At 36.1% G+C, this 17,256-nt stretch overlaps 1 protein-coding gene across 3 annotated transcripts in view; it reads left to right on the top strand.

Moving 5' to 3' along the window:
* LRRK2 (leucine rich repeat kinase 2) overlaps positions 1-17,256 on the top strand; it is a 139,532-nt gene that overhangs the window by 113,401 nt on the left and 8,875 nt on the right. Inside the window, exons 42-49 of one of the 3 annotated variants that reach the window (XM_032347771.1) lie at positions 19-189; positions 1,438-1,538; positions 5,804-5,998; positions 7,058-7,251; positions 8,467-8,539; positions 9,267-9,451; positions 13,543-13,695; positions 15,286-15,494. In XM_032347771.1, coding sequence (XP_032203662.1) covers positions 19-189; positions 1,438-1,538; positions 5,804-5,998; positions 7,058-7,251; positions 8,467-8,539; positions 9,267-9,451; positions 13,543-13,695; positions 15,286-15,494 — 1,281 coding nt within the window. The other 2 variants (XM_032347772.1, XM_032347773.1) reach the window with 2 other exon arrangements.

Consider the following 17,256-nt stretch of genomic DNA (forward strand, 5'->3'; position numbering starts at 1 on the left):
ACATCTGCTTACTTTCAGGGTTTCGTGCACCTGAAGTTGCTAGAGGAAATGTTATTTATAACCAACAAGCTGATGTTTATTCATTTGGTTTACTACTTTATGACATTTTGACAACTGGAGGTAGAATAGCAGAGGGTTTGAAGTTTCCAAATGAGTTTGATGAACTGGCAATACAAGGAAAATTACCTGGTAAGTTTTATCTACAATAAAGTTTATTTTTTATAACAGCAGCTTTATTTCCAAGTTATTTAATTGTAGTTGTATATTTAATTCACTTCACAACTGATGAGTTTTTGTTTAGTGCATGAATATTCTTAAATCCTGTGACACATTAATGGAAATCATATGAGAAAGATAGCAGTTTTGGGCTTTAAAAAAAATCCCAAATTAACATTGATGTATTTGGTATTATACTTAGAAGAATATTCAGAAATAACATTGCTGTTAGAGCTCCATGCTTAGTGACTTCTATGCTCCCGAAGAGTAACTATGTGCTCATTAGCCTGGAGTATGTTCATTTTCTTGGAGGGAGATGATTTATATGCAGGACTAGAAGCTTGAATTATGTATAGTAATTATTTTTAGTAATAAATATTAATAAGAATTAGAAAATGATTGTTTAATGAAATCAGATCTCATATTGGTTGTCTCATGCTTTTAGAAAATTCTAGGACATTGTCGTTCATCCTTGACTGTTACTTCAGTTCCCCCTACAAAGTACTCTTTTAAATTTTTTCTCATATTTTCTGCTTTCACTTTCACTTAAATATTTATTTATGAGTATATGCTATGTGCCAAGTACAGGGGATGTAGCTTCACCTACCTCCTTCGGAGGGACCTTTAAAAGATTCCCGGCAAAAGGAAATTTATTATTATTTGGATAAACTTTCAACACAATCTGGGTCATTGCCCTAATTTCACTGGTTAGCTGTACAGTGACAGTTCCCAGATCTCTAGTTTATGCCATCTGGAAGAATGGCATACCTCTTGTAAAAAAGAAATATGCACAAACCTACTGTGGGGTATGAGGATTAAATGCTTGCCAACTTTAAATATTAAAATAAAAAGTACTTCCAGAGAAGTCTAATTATTATACGAGCAAGAATACCTTCAAAGTATATGTGAAATGCAGGTGTGAAATGAAAAATCTCTTATTTTATTCCATCAGTATTTGTGTCTTTTTTATATAATAAAAAATCAGGTAGTTTTTTTATATAATCAAAAATCAGGTAGTCTTTTTTGATGTCACTAGTAGAGATAAAGTTAACAAAATCACTTTAAGTTTGTGATATAAGTAGATCCAAACTAAATACAGGATTAAGGAGATCAGTGTTTCCCTTTGCATGGTCTGGACCTCTCACATACGCTGAAAAGGAAACAAAGTAATTGTTCTGCTTTGTCTAATGTTGTAGCACAATATGTTTTTGAATGTTTTAGATCCAGTTAAAGAATATGGCTGTGCCCCATGGCCCATGGTTGAGAAGTTAATTAAAAAGTGTTTGAAGGAAAATCCTCAAGAAAGGCCTACTTCTGCCCAGGTACTCTTACAGTAAAAATTTATCTATATTTTTTATAGAACATCCAGTATATGTATGTACACATATGTAATTTTTCACATATATATATATATATTCAAATATATAAATAAACACACACACACACACACCACAAAGAGTGATAAAACAAAACTTCTATATCTCCTGCCACCCATGGCATAAAATAAAGAGCATTACCAACACCCAGGAGTCCTGTATGCTTCTTCCTGATTGCATCACTTTCTTTTCCCTATAGAAGTTACCACTTCGCTGACTTTTTTTTTTCCACTTTGCTGACTTTTGAGATAATCCTTGCTTTTCTTTATGTTTTCTACCCAGTTTGGTTTTCCTATATTCATCTTTTATTTAAAATGGAATTATAGTCATATCGTGTTCTGAAATATTTTCATTGTTCTCCCAACCTTATTTTGTAAGCTTTACAGAGGTTGTTAAACATAGCGTTTGGTTATTTTCATGCTATTCTATTCCACTGTTTGAGCAGCATTATATGTACCCATGATCATGTCTGTGGGTATTGGTATTATTTCCAGTTTTTTGCTATTATGAACATGTTTGTACCTGTCTCCTAGTCCAGAATATATGAGAATTGCTTTGTGATATATATACCTAGAAATTAAATTGCAGGATTGTAGCATATGTGACTATCCATATTGTTTTCTGAAGAAGTTCTACCAGCTTAATACTTTAATCATCTATATGTTAGGGTAAACATTTCTCTATATATTCTCCCTAAATTTAGTACCGTCTAAGTTCTTTATTTTTCCAGATATGTTGTCTTCTGTATTGATTTGCATTTTCCTAATTACTAACAAGGATGACCATCTCTTTATATGTTCTTTGGTTATGTATGTTTAATCCTCTAGGAAATGCCTGTTCATTACTTTGCCCATTTTCCTATTGGATTATTTGCATACAGATGAATTAAGAAAAAGACAAAAGAAGTACTAATCCTTTGTTGGTTATATATATTGCAAATTTCTTTTCCCAATTTGTGGTTTGCCTTTTTATTTCCTGTAGAGTGCCTTTTGATGAACAGAATATTTTAATTTTTAATACAGATAAATTTAACAACACTCTTTATGGTTATTACTTTTGGAATCCTATTTTTTTTATAAGATTTTATTTACTTTTGGGAGGGGGAGAGGGAGAGAGTGAGAGAGAAAGAGAGAGATGGGAAGCATGAGTTGGGCAGAGGGTCAGAGGGAGTAGTAAAACTCCCTGACAAGCAGAGAGCCCAATTTGGGACTCAGTCCCAGGACCCTGGGATCACGACCTGAGCCAAAGGCAGACACTTAACCAACTTAGCCACACAGGTGCCCTGGGGCCCTGTTTTAAGAAGTCCTTATCTCTTCTAGAGTCACAAAAATATTTACCTATGGTTTTATCAAAATGGTTAAAAGTTTTGCTTTTGACATTGAAGTTCTCCCATCAGGAATTGACATTTTTTTTATCTGAATCCAGTTTCCCTTTTCCCATATGGGTAGCTGAATTTTCCAGCTTCATCTATTAAATAGTTTCTTCCCTTTTTTTCTGTTGATCTCTTCCCCCCCCACACACCCCAGCATTTTCACTTTATAATTTATCAGATACACACACACCTACACATGTATTCTCTTGCATTGGTCAACTTGTCTGTTCTTCTTCTAATACTATCCTGTCTTAATTTCTGTCACTTTACGAATTCTCCTTTCTTTCTTTATTTTTCTCCTCTAGGAATATGTTAGCTATTCTTGGGCTTAGTTTTTCCATATAAATTTAAAAATCACATTGTCAACTTTTATGAAAAACCCTGCTGTGATTTGGTTTGTACTTGCAATGAATCTGCAGACAATTTGGGGAGGATTCTCTGTTTGTGATATTAAGTTGTTCTATTCTTGAATGTGGGTTATCTTCCTAATAATGTTTTCTCAAGTGTTTTTCAACATAGTTTTATAATTTTGCATACAGATCTTTTGCATTTTTTTCTCAGTTTTCTTGCTGCAAATTGCTTTAAACTCAATTCCTGGCTTGAGGGTTTTTTTTGTTTTTGTTTTTTTGTTGTTGTTTTTAACTATTCCCAGATGGGAATCTGGTCTATAAATCTTCTTGAGAGCAAGCTTGTGGATAACAATTTCTTAGGGTTCTTTTCTCTCCTTGCCCTTTATCTGTAAAGTCCCAAGCACCTTTGCTTTTCTCAGAGAAAGTGGAAGCATGGGGTGGCTTTATTTCTGTTTCTCATTTACTCTAAATATGTAGCCCTTTGGGAACAGACCTTCATTGGACTCCACTTTGAGCAGGCTCTAGATTTAAACTTCCTTCTCATTGGCTGACAAGATATTGAAAACCACACATCAGTTTGCCTTCGGTAGATAAATGCAGTTAAGGAAATATCTGACTTGAGTGTATGGTTGACCTCTCTGTCTTTCACTAGATTCTTTCACTAATATTTTGGCCTGGTAAGTCCTTAAGACGTTGTGAGATTTTTAAGATTTTTAAGAGGTTAAAAAAATAATTTTCTTAGCATTTTAAGTTGCTTTTAGATGGGTGGTTTGTCCAACTAACATTTTCCACCATATTGTCAGAAATAGATTGCTTGCTATGTTTTGAACTGAGACAGATTTTAATAGATCAAAACAAGAACCCTCTTTATGTTGTGGACTCTTGATTTTGTATCATAACTTTTTGAAAAATTTTTGTTCACCTTTAAAATTTCTACTCAAAAATAGCTGAGTACATACACTGACTTCAACAAACATTATGTAGTTATCTTGGCTACTTCCCCTACCTTCCCCCCCATCCCTCGTTTTGTTAAGATATAATTGACATAGACACTGTATTAGCTTCTAGGTGTACAACATGACGATTTGCATGTATATATTATGAAATTATTACTGCAATAAGTTTTGTTAACATCCATTACCTCATAAGTTATAATTTTTTTCTTGTGATAAGAACTTTTAGGATCTACTCTCTTAGCAACTTTCAAATATACTGTATAGTATTGCTAACTTTAGTCCCCATGCTATACACTACATTCCTATCTTATAACGGGAATTTTGTAACTTTTGACCCCCTTCATCCATTTTACCCACTCCCATACCCTGCCTATGGCAACCACCAGTCTGTTTCCTGTATCTAGAAGCTGGTTTGATTTTGTTTATTTTATTTTATTGTATTTTAGTTTCCATGTATAAGTGATACCATACAGTACTTGTCTCTGAGCATTATGCCCTCAAGGTCCATCTATGTTGTCACAAATGGCAGAATTTCCTTCTTATTTATGGCTGAATAATATTCTTCTGTGTGTGTGTGTGTGTGTGTGTGTGTGTGTGTACTCACACACATACATGCAATATCATATTATCTTTATTCATTGATCCACTGATGGACACTTAGGTTGTTTCTACGTTTTGGCTATTAGGAATAATGCTGCAATGAACATGGGGGTGCAGATAACTTTTAAAGATAATGATTTCATTTCCTTTAGGTATATACCCAGAAGGAAGTTCCATGGTAGTTCTGTTCTTGATTTTTTGAGGAACCTGCATGTTGTTTTCCATAGTGGTTGCAGCAATTTACATTCCACCAACAGTGCACTAAGGTTCCTTTTCCTCCACATTCTTGCCAGCACTTCTTACTTCTTGTCTTTTTGATGCTAGCCATTCTGGCAGGTGCGAGGTGATGTCTCCTGGTGGCTGTGTCATGGTTCTAATTCCAGTTTCCTGAGTCCTGGTTCTGTTTCCTTACAGTGGTCCCCACCCGCTCCCCTGTCACTCTAGTTCTTTAGTGTTTCAAGAAAAACATGAAAACAGAATCTAGAAGTGATTTGTGAATTTCATTACCACAGATCAAAAGTTCTTTTCCTTTCGCTTGGCAGAAGGTCTGTTCCATTCATTGGTGGCCTGTGTTCATCTGTAACATGGTGTAGCTCTGCAGTATCGAACTGGGTGAAGAACAGCTCCTGACTGCCAAATTTCTGTTCGGTTGGCACTTTTGAGATTTTCTGTTTTTTTAAGTTACAAAACATACCAATCAGACAAAAGAGTCTGTCTTGTGCTTAGTCTAAAAATAAGTATTATTTTAATTTAATTTTATCTGTAGTTTGGATTATTTATCCTTTGCTTGGCTTGGATCTCAGTTGAAGAGGTTTAGATTTTTCTTGATAGAGCTATAGCATGTCGTTCTACATTATGCACAATAATATTATCTTTCAAGAGGACATATGTTAACTTGATATGCATTATTTTGTTATTTTTAAACTTTCTCAGGTCTTTGACATTTTGAATTCAGCTGAGTTAATCTGTCTGATGAGGCATATATCAATACCTAAAAACTTTAGCGTTGAATGCATGGTCGCTACAAATCATAACAGCAAGAATGCAAGCATCTGGCTGGGCTGTGGGCACCGTGACAAAGGACAACTCTTATTTCTTGACTTAAATACAGAAAAACAGACTTCTGAGGTAAATTCAAGTGTCCTTTAAGTTACAGATACTTTAAAGAATTTATTTTGTGGATGATGTTAAACCATGTATGAGTGTAAAAAGTTACTTTGGAAGAAATTAAGTGAAAACAATATAGGAGTATTACTTAGTTTTCTGGTAGAACAAGAGGATTTACATGAAATTAAATAGTCTGTGTTTTGTTTCAAAAGCATAGTATATATGTGTGTCTTAGGTTAGGATCCCTAGAAATAGCCCGAGACAGAGTTTCTTGTACAAGTGATTTAAGGAGAGAGTAACTTTTTTTTTTTTTAAAGATTTTATTTATTTGACAGAGGGAGAGAGAGATCACAAGCACGCAGAGCAGTAGGCAGAGAGAGAGGTGGGGAAAGCAGGCTCCTTGCTGAGCAGAGAGCCCGATGTAGGGCTCGATCCTAGGACCCTGGGATCATGACCTGAGCTGAAGGCAGAGGCTCAACCCACTGAGCCACCCAGGTGCCCCAAAGGAGAGAGTAACTTTAAAGGAAGACAAAAAGAACAGGGGAAGAAATTCCAAAAAATGTAGTTTCTAAGGAAACTCAGGATCTCTCTCCAGGGAGCCAGTCTTTCCTTCCCATGTAGCAGTTGGTCATGACTGACAGAAGAAATCTGAACACAACTTTATAAAATGGATCAATAAATTGTATTAGCAAATATAAAATTTTTTTAAACTTAAAAATAACCTAATATTTTGACTGTTGCCTTGCTAAATAGATGTTATGCCTAATCATTATTCTTAAAGTTGAACAGTTCCCTCATCTTATTTTGACGGAGTGAGAAATAGTGATACCGAAAAGCAAATTACAATTTTTATTCTAGTTTTTGATGCATTTTAGGTGGGCAAAATTGTTTGCCAGTTAACTCATTTATTGTTGAAAGGTTAAGTAAAATTGTGATTGTTTTTTAAAATTAAGAGCAAGAGAATAAAATGAGTTAAATGTCTGGATGACAATATTTTCATTCTATTCAAATTCTAGTCACTGAAGTTTGAATCAAGTTCTTCAAACTGTGATTTCTTTTTTATTTTTATTTTTTAAACAGGAAGTTATTGATAGTAGAATACTGTGCCTAGCTTTGGTGCCTCTTCCTGCGGAAAAGGAAAGCTGGATAGTTTGTGGGACACAGTCTGGCATGCTCCTGGTCATCAATACCGAAGATGGGGATAAGAGACATACTCTTGGAAAGATGACCGATTCTGTGACTTGCTTGTATTGCAATCCCTTTCCCAAGCAAAGGTGCCATAGTGAATTTGATCTGTGGGAGAAAATTACAAATATTTTTGATGACTGAATTGTGTGGCAAAAACTGCTAATTTTTAACATATTTCTGTGCCTTACCGCTGGTGTTACTTCAGCTCTGGGCAATTTCCTTACCAGCCCTCACATCAGTTTATTTTTCTTTGTAGGTTCTCTTCAGGGATGAGTTTTCCTTTATACTTTTTTTTTTTTTTAATATAAATAGCCTGTTATGTGCTAGTTTAAACATATCAATTCACTATCAAATTGAGAAGATATCCAATAAATGAATGCATAAGTTATTAGTAGGTGACTCAACCATTATTAGTTGCGGGGATCTCATTTCCAAGGAGTTTATCCAAATGGTGGGATTGCAGTTGTGAGTAACAGGTTGATTGCTGTAATAGTTGGGGCAGGATGATTTCCCGGAGTCATTAAGATTATAACCCATGTATTGCTCTGGTTTAAGTCAATACTGGAAAATAAATATTAGAAAAATGTGAAACTCAAGTTTTTGGCAGCTGATATATAAAGTCCACTGGCACTTTTGAAGTTGAAATTATTTGGATATTGTCAAAAATTTCATCAGGTGGCATTTAATTGGTCAGGAAGACTTTATTTAAGATTTTTTTCAATAAGGGACAGAAATTGAACTCAACTCTGCTGAAACAAAAGATGGGAGTGTTTTCAACACTGGGATGAGCTAATGGAAAAATACTGGAGGATTTCTTGTGTGGAGGGGGGGGTCCATGTGATTAGGCCATCGTTGTTTGCTAATTGTTGCTATTTTATTATTATTTTTTATTATATTCACTTAGCCAGCATATAGTACATCATAAGTTTTTGATGTAGTGTTCAAAGATTCATTAGTTGCATTATTGAAGTTAGGTTCCTACGGTTCCATAGAGACTGGGAGATGCGGCCCTGCCTTTCTTGATGATTACATTTCAAAAGGAAGCCTCCTCCTTCCCAGAGAGAGACATGCCTGAGCCTTAAAACTGATAAGAGGCTGGGAGGATTTGTATCTCAAATCCGCAGAGAAATAATTTACAGTTGTTAAGTTTTCTAAATAAATACCCAAAGAAAAGAGAGGTCAGGGATCCATAATCACATAGAAACCTGTCTAAAGTTTAGTCAGCCTGGAGGGGAATGTTACACCCATCTTGGTCAGTATCAGCGTTATTTTTATAACAATTTTGACATTTTTTCTTTCAGCAAGCAAAAAAACTTTCTTCTGGTGGGAACTGCTGATGGCAATTTAGCCATTTTTGAAGATAAAACTGTTAAGGTAAATGTTGAATCCGTTCTACATCAAAAAAATTTTCAAGTTTTTTATTTTATATATGCTTATTTCCACCCCTCTTTTAAGTGATGTAAACTCCCTAAGAGCAAGGATCATAAATCTTGCTTTTCATCTTCTTATTTTCCTAAAGTCTTGTATAAAAATAGATCCTCTATAAATACTTGTTGACTGACTACATTTTATATGAATAAACTAAAGATAAAATGATAAATGAGATCTGATTTAAAATGTTAAAAGAAAGTAATTCTATTTTTATATAAATGAAGTGATAATTCCTTATAAATATATGTGGGGAAAAATCTGGTTTGCCACAAACTTTTTCTTTAGTCTGGAAGAGATCATTTAGCTTTCTGTTTTTCAGATTCTCATTTATCAGTAAAACACTTGTTCTTTCCTCCATGGAGGCATCTGTGATTCCATCATTTATCCAACATCCTACCCATTTATACTCCTTATTATCAAAAAGCTGGTTACCTAAGGAGAGACAAACTAGTAGGGTGTAATCCCTGGGTTATTTCCTGTACAGAAATTGGTCTGCATTCTACTTGAATCGTGTTTTCATAAATCCTTTGAAAAATGTATTTTGAATTTTTATTTTAAGATCTCTAGCCGTTTACAATGGAAAAGTGGCTTTTAGAAAGTGCAGCAGATTTTACAGCCTTTCATTTCGCAGATACTCAGTTGGTTGAATGTGTTTCTCTTCTTGGCAAAGTGTAAAGGAGCCGCTCCTTTGAAGATACTAAATATAGGAAATGTCAGTACTCCACTGATGTGTTTGAGTGAATCCATGAATTCAGCTGAAAAAAACATCGTGTGGGGAGGATGTGGCACAAAACTTTTCTCGTTTTCTGATGATTTCACCATTCAGAAGCTCATTGAGACCAAGACACATCAGCTGTAAGTTATTTCTAGCTATACAATTAATTTACCACTTTAAATTCATGTTTATTTCTTATGCTTGTATCAATAATGCTGTTGCCATCCAAGCAAAAACTTTTGAAATGCATTATTTATTTTTCTATTAAAGACATCACCCAGCCTCATCACATTTGGGATAAAATATGAACAGCCATGATAATCTTAGTAGTACTAATCAATCTAAATTTTTAACAATTTCATTATCTCTGTATCAAATTAAACATGAATTTGATAGACAATAAACAGTTTTTTACTTCATCTGTGGGTGTTACATATGCGTTTAGGATAACTTCCATTAAGTGTTGATTGTAAGAAACCTATATCTCGGGAATAAAGTCATGTCTAGATTTGATAATTACACCGATGTCCTCTCTACAGCAGAGTTGGTGATAACCACTTTCAAGTGAAAATAAAATAACTATAAACCTTGTCCCAATTTGTTGTTTCAAATTTTAGAGTTTTATTTTAATAAAATAATTGCACTTGGTTCTTATTTATTACCTTCGCCAGGGAGAAACAGCATAGATTGGTGGGTAACAGCATAAATCCTAGTTCAAATATTGGTTTTGCCATGTGTTGAATATGTAAACTTGGGCAAGAACTTCTTAAATACCCAGTCTTCTCTAGCCTGAGAATTATAGTATGTCCTAACTCAAGGGGACGTTTGGAAGACTAGATAAAATATTAATATAAGGAGCTAACATAATGCCCAGCACTTGGAAAGCTCTCAATAAATATTAGTTATGATTATTATTAGCTTTGAGTCACAAATCCCTATCTTGGAATATCCTGGTTTCTCAATCTCCATCCAGTTGCCCCAGACTGAAATTCCTGGAGTAATCCTTGACTCCTTTGTCCCCTTAACTCTCCTTCTAATTGACTCTCATAAGCTTGTATTTCTCAGTTTTCCTACCGCTGCTTCCGCGGACCAGGCTGTCATCCATCATCAATGGCCATGTTAACAACAGCATCTTTCTAACCAATTCTCAACCTCCTGTTCTGCTCCCTTCAGTCCATTCACAACACTGCAGGCAGAGGGGCTCTTCTAATGTGCAAATCAATCTGAAATCAGTCTCTTGCTTAAACCACCCCCTGCACACACACACACCCCGTCACACGCGTCCCATTGTCTTTTACATGACTTTCAAATTTCTTTTTTTTTAAATTTATTTTTTATTTATTTTCAGCATAACAATATTCATTATTTTTGCACCACACCCAGTGCTCCATGCAATCCATGCCCTTTATAATACCCACCACCTGGTAGCCCGACCTCCCACCCCCCACCCCTTCAAAACCCTCAGATTGTTTTTCAGAGTCCATAGTATCTCATGGTTCACCTCCCCTTCCAATTTCCCCCAACTCCCTTCTCCTTTCTATCTCCCCATGTCTTCCATGCTATTTGTTATGCTCCACAAATAAGTGAAACCATATGATAATTGACTCTCTCTGCTTGACTTATTTCACTCAGCATAATCTCTTCCAGTCCCGTCCATGTTGCTACAAAAGTTGGGTATTCATCCTTTCTGATGGAGGCATAATACTCCATAGTGTATATGGACCACATCTTCTTTATCCATTCATCCATTGAAGGGCATCTTGGTTCTTTCCACAGTTTGGCGACCGTGGTCATTGCTGCTATAAACATTGGGGTACAGATGGCCCTTCTTTTCACTACATCTGTATCTTTGGGGTAAATACCCAGTAGTGCAATTGCAGGGTCATAGGGAAGTTCTATTTTTAATTTCTTGAGGAATCTCCACACTGTTCTCCAAAGAGGCTGCACCAACTTGCATTCCCACCAACAGTGGAAGAGGGTTCCCCTTTCTCCACATCCCCTCCAACACATGTTGTTTCCTATCTTGCTAATTTTGGCCATTCTAACTGGGAACTTTCAAATTTCTTAAGACTCTATAAGGCGCTCGCTTCCCTCTCTAAATTAATATTTTGCAGCCTCCTCGCCCTCTGAGCTTTAGCCAAACTGAAATCATCTCAGTTCTCAAAGACAGCCTGTTCCTTTCACCCCTGGCCTCTGAAGGTGGTTCTCCCTGTCTTGTATGATGACTGTGTTCCCTGCTGGTTTTAATTCAGATGTCACTTCCTCTGAGGGGTGGTCTCGGATTCCCCCTGCGCAGGTTCGGTGCCTTGGGTTTGTTCTTCCATGGCAGCTCTCATTTCCCTTCACAACAGCTCTCACACGCTGTTATACAAGAAGTTTCAAAATGCTTTCTTTTTTTTTTTTAATTTAAATTTTTTATTTTTTATAAACATATATTTTTATCCCCAGGGGTACAGGTCTGTGAATCACCAGTCAAAATGCTTTCTTAATAAGACTAGACCCACTGGTTCTCAGCATTGGCCCCACTTAGAAACCATGAAGTAGCTGAAAATAACCTTCTGCCTGAGACTCACCTCAGACCAATTAAATCCGAAGAATGCATCATGGAGTGGGGCCCACGAGTCAGTATTTTTCTTTTCAAGCTCTCAGGTGTTTCTGAAGTAGAGTTGGGGTTCAGATACACTGCTGTATATTGTAGATTCTTGTGGGTGAGAATTTTTGTTTTCCATCCTGTTCACAGATTTGTTTCCTAGTGTGTGGTAAATGTTTGGATAAGTTTATTCTCATTCTGGAACTTACACTCCTAACCAGCCTAAACAAGCCTGAAAAAATTTTTTTAAAAGATTTTATTTATTTATTTGACAGACAGAGATCACAAGTAGACAGAGAGGCAGGCAGAGAGAGAGGAGGAAGCAGGCTCCCTGCTGAGCAGAGAGCCTGGCTTGATTCCAGGACCCTGGGATCATGACCTGAGCCAGAGGCAGAGGCAGAGGCTATAAACTCTGAGCCACCCAGGCACCCCCAAGCCTGAAAATATTTAAAAAGAAGGGCTCCCAGGTTTTTTTTTTTTTAACTTATTTCATAGAGCATGTTATGAGATCATGGGTATCGACCCTCTATAATTCCATGTGAGATTTGGAGTATAAATGCTTTACCAGAGAGAACCTTTCTGTTCATCTCCCAAAAGAGATTTCATAGACACATGGAAATACTTTCTTCTCAGTTGCCTTGGTCTCTCTCCTGGCTAAGCAGTTACCACATCGCTAATTAGATGCTGCTTCATCCTCACTACCCTCCTTACTGTCATCCGTGCTCACTGACAGAGGCGTGATGGGTAGTGAAGGATGATGTGGCCTCTGAAGCCACAGGCCTCCAAGGCCTTGTGTAGAGTCCTGCTTCTGTACCATGCCAGTCATGTGACCTCCAGCAAGTTATTTAGCATTTGTAAGCTTTCTATAATTACAGACATTGAGATCTGTAATGTTTGCTAAGATTTTTATTGAGGATCAAATAGGATAACACACAAAAGTATTTTATAAATTCTAAAATTCTCTGGAATATTTGGACTAGTTTGAGCTGTCTTCAAGGATTGCCTAAAATGTAGTGGCTCTCTGGCAACACATGTTTTTGCTTCCCTTGCCAGGACAAGAAAGACAGAGGAAAGAAATCTTCCTGCCCTATGATGAACTGAAGATTTTTTACACCCTGTGATACTTTTGTGTCATTTATCTGATGGAATTGCAACTTTAACCATTTCTACTTTTTCATGACTTTTCATTCCTCTGTCAGTTCATTCCTCATCCATCCATCCTTCTATCCAGCCGCTTAACAAACTGCCTACTTTTGTTAACCAGGCATTTTTCTAGATAGATACTCACCCGTCTATCTACTCTATGTATCTACTAGATAGATAGGTACTTGGTGACTCTTTACTGGATTGGAGTTATATAGAAAATACATGGTCCTTATCCTTAAGAAATCACAGTTACAGGGATACAGTAATTAATAAATACAATTTTACATTTAATAAGCTCTACAGTATTACAGCTAGTACTGGTGTGGGAAAGGGAATGAGTGGTGTATTTTGATAGGTCAGGGATGAATTCCAGAAAAGCTGACATTTAAGTTAAGCCTCAAGGGCTAGCTAGGAGCTTGCCATGAAGATAGAGCCTATGGTAGCCAATCTGTTTGCAAGAAATGAATAGTAGTGACACTCTCTCTTTCCCTCTAGGTTTTCTTATGCAGCTTTCAGTGATTCCAACATCATAGCAGTGGTGGTAGACACGGCTCTCTACGTTGCTAAGAAAAATAGCCCATTTGTGGAAGTACGGGATAAGAAAACTGAAAAACTCTGTGAACTAATAGACTGTGTGCACTTTTTAAAGTAAATTATTTTTTTAATTGTATTTTATTGTGGAAAGAATACAATGTTGACACTGACCCTCTTAACAAATTTTTAGGTGTACAACATATTGTTGACTATAGGTACGATGTCATTGGTTCTTTATTTTATGCTTGTATGAGCTGTCTTTACAGAGACAGGTCTCTCACAGAGAATGGAAGTATGGCTAATTATACTATGTTTTTGCCTCTAACTAGAAAACTAACAAAAACTCAGAAACCAAATTGTTAATGCTTTTTAGCACCATCTCTTAACATCTAGCAAATTGCATTTTGGAAAAAAAAAGGAACATAATATTTATGGTTTCTTCAAGGTATTACAAAGAATATTCTCTAATGAAAAAATAGTACATTACTGAAAGTGATCATATTGGGTTCACAGATGATGGTACATCTAGTTGTGTTACAGTATTGATGTTTATTAAATTTTTTAAGGATTTTTAATTTTTTACTTTAGAGGAAGAGAGAGAGGGGGAACAAGCAGAGGGGCAGAGGGAGAGAATCCCAGACTGACTCCTCGCTGAATGCAGAGCCCAACACAGGGCTTGATCTTATGACCTGGGATCATGACCTGAGCAGAAACCAGGCATTGGTTGCTTAACCAACTGAGCCACCCAGGCAGCTCTCAAAGTTAAAATTATCCTATAGGTGCAAGGATACTTTGCTCTAAAGATAAAGTTACAAAACAATTTTAAAAATTGGGGGATAACCTACTGAACTGACCAGTGCACTAGCTACCTAAGGACAAAGGGTTAAGACCACACCTGACAGCCAGTTCTTAGTCTGATCCAGGATGTTAGACATAAATCTCAGACTCTAAATCAAATACCTCTTTCGTGTGCTGCTTCTTGGAAATGGGACCTCAGCCAGCCTTATTTTCTAGCCACTTTATATTTTTTCTTTTGTTTTTACCATGTAGATTTTTTATACCCTGGAGAATGTTTAGATTACGCCCTATATCTATAAAATGACACTTCAAAGTTTACTTGCCTAGAATCTTTTCATTTTTCACTGGTTGGTAAGGAGATACATATTCTGAAATGCTGGGAATTCCCCTTACTTCTTGAAGGTCTAAAAGTATTAGAGTTCTTTTATTTCTGGACACTTCATTTTTGTCAGAGTTATTCATTGGCTCAGGGAAGAATTTAGTGGTTGGTATTGGTTTCTTTTACATGTAAATTACTAAAATTTAATTTTCCTTTATAACTTTTAGAGTTCATGGAAACCTTTTGAAAATAACTTTCTATTTATATTGGGCAAATTTATTCTTTTTTAAAACTGAATTACATAGGCTTGCTATTTATAAAAATTATATCCATTTAATGTACTTCAGAATTTCTTGAAGTTAAGGGGCTATTGTGTTATCTTTGATAATGTGTTTCAAGTAGGGAAGCTACTTCAGCATTCTGTATTTTGCAAAACTAGTTTTGTAGAATTTTAATGGTATATAACATATACTGTCATGTGTTCATAATTCAAGATGCTATCTGTAGTGTGTATATATAGGTATACATCTGTTTTCTCTCTTAATTGTTGATAAAACTATGAATGTATACTTTCTTTATGGTTTTAGGGAGGAAATGGTAAAAGTAAATGCAGAATCAAAACACAAACTGTCTTATACTGGGAGGGTGAAAACCCTGTGCCTCCAGAAGAACACTGCTCTCTGGATAGGAACTGGAGGAGGCCATATTTTACTCCTTGATCTTTCAACTCGTCGAATTATACGTATAATTCAGAATTTCTGTGACTCTGTCAGAGTCATGATGACAGCACAGTTAGGTAAGTTTCTTTCCTTTAGATCTTTTCCCATATTGTTTGAGATGATAAAAATATGCTTTTATTTTTTATTTTTCTTTCACTTTCCAATGTCATTTCAAGTGTCTTGGAAGGTCACATAATGAAACAGGAATGGGAGACATTTTGAATGGGGCCATTTAAAAAATGGAGAGAGTAGATGCTCCCAGTCCCACAGAGAATCAGGTTATTGCAGCCGAGCACTGAATTTGCATCTTACTTTCTATACCTAAGGCAAAAAGAGGAAATAGATAATGTTAAGTATTTTTAAATTTTAACCAAAGATATTAAAGGAAACGTCTGTTTTGATCAGTTTATGCTTCCCACCCTTGTTAAATTTGGTTTTTCATTCTATAAGCAAATCTGTATTCTTGTAACAATATATGCTGAACTCTGCAATGTGTGAGTATTGACAATCATGATGTTTTAAGCAAACTTTGTCTTTTCTTTCTCTTTAAATACGAAGAAGTCATAACAGCACGTGATTATATTTTCTACATAAATACATTCCATTGTTTTCTTTTAACCAATTATTTGGTTTAGAGAATAGTATTAGCATATATGCAAAGTTGACCTAAAATAACAATGGGATTAAGTTCTGCAAAACTAGAGTTAATGTAACTAGGGAAGAGGTCAGAATGTGTTTGACAGGTGAAGAGAATAGTAAATTCCTCTAACAGGAATACATTAAGAAGAGACAAATGTTTCTCCTTACTCTTACCCGGTTTTTAATGAATGGATTTTGGAGCTGGACAGAAGGAGTTAGACTAGATGCGGTGAGTGATTGGTTCGCTATCAGGATACATGTCCCCACAAGCAGAGCAGTAGGTCTCTAGTGGATTGTCTCTCTAGTTTTATTCTACCAAGGTTGTTCCAACCTCTCATTTAATTTCTATGTACTTTAGGACCCAAGTGGTTGTTCCTTACTGACATTATGTGGATTTCAGTGAGTTTAATTGATTTTTAAAGATAAATTTAAACACGCTACAAGGTGTGGCAGGCGCAACGTGGCTTCACCTCACCTTTCTGGCTTCTGCTAGTTACCACATTCCTCTGCACTTTCTGCTCTATTATATTTTCAGTCCCTCTGAAATACCATGCTTCATACTGCCTCAGGGTTTTTCATGAGCTGTTTTGTTCTTTGCTTATTTGATTTAAGATAATGTCGTTAACTAAGGCAAGAAGATAGACTAAATTAGCTCTTTCTTCAAAATGGCAGTTCATGTCTCAAAGCCCCTGAGAAGTCAGTACTGATGAGGTCAAACTTCTCTTTTTGGGGTCCTGGATCTTTTTCATTAATGTCAGTCTCCTCACTAGAACGTATACTCCATATGGGTTGGGTTTGCATGTCTTTGTTTGCCCTTTTACTGCTAGTGCTCAGCTAGGGCTTCTTAGTGAATGACTTGAGAAGAAAGTATCGTTCTGTGACAGACTTTCAGTATATCCATCCTTCCAATTCTTTATCCAAATGTTTCACATTTGACTAGTCCCAAAGCACCTTCATGCACACAATCTCATTTAATTATATAACTTGGGCTGTATAAACATTCAACCCAGTTTTCTTTTTTTTTAAGATTTTATTTATTTATTTGATAGAGCGAGATCACAAGTAGGCAGAGGCAGGCAGAGAGAGAGGAGGAAGCAGGCTCCCCGCCAAGCAGAGAGCCTGATGCGGGGCTCGATCCCAGGACCCTGAGATCATGACCTGAGCCGAAGGCAGAGGCTTAACCCACTGAGCCACCCAGGG

Source organism: Mustela erminea, chromosome 6, assembly GCF_009829155.1.
Source record: "Mustela erminea isolate mMusErm1 chromosome 6, mMusErm1.Pri, whole genome shotgun sequence".
Taxonomy (NCBI): Eukaryota; Metazoa; Chordata; class Mammalia; order Carnivora; family Mustelidae; genus Mustela; species Mustela erminea.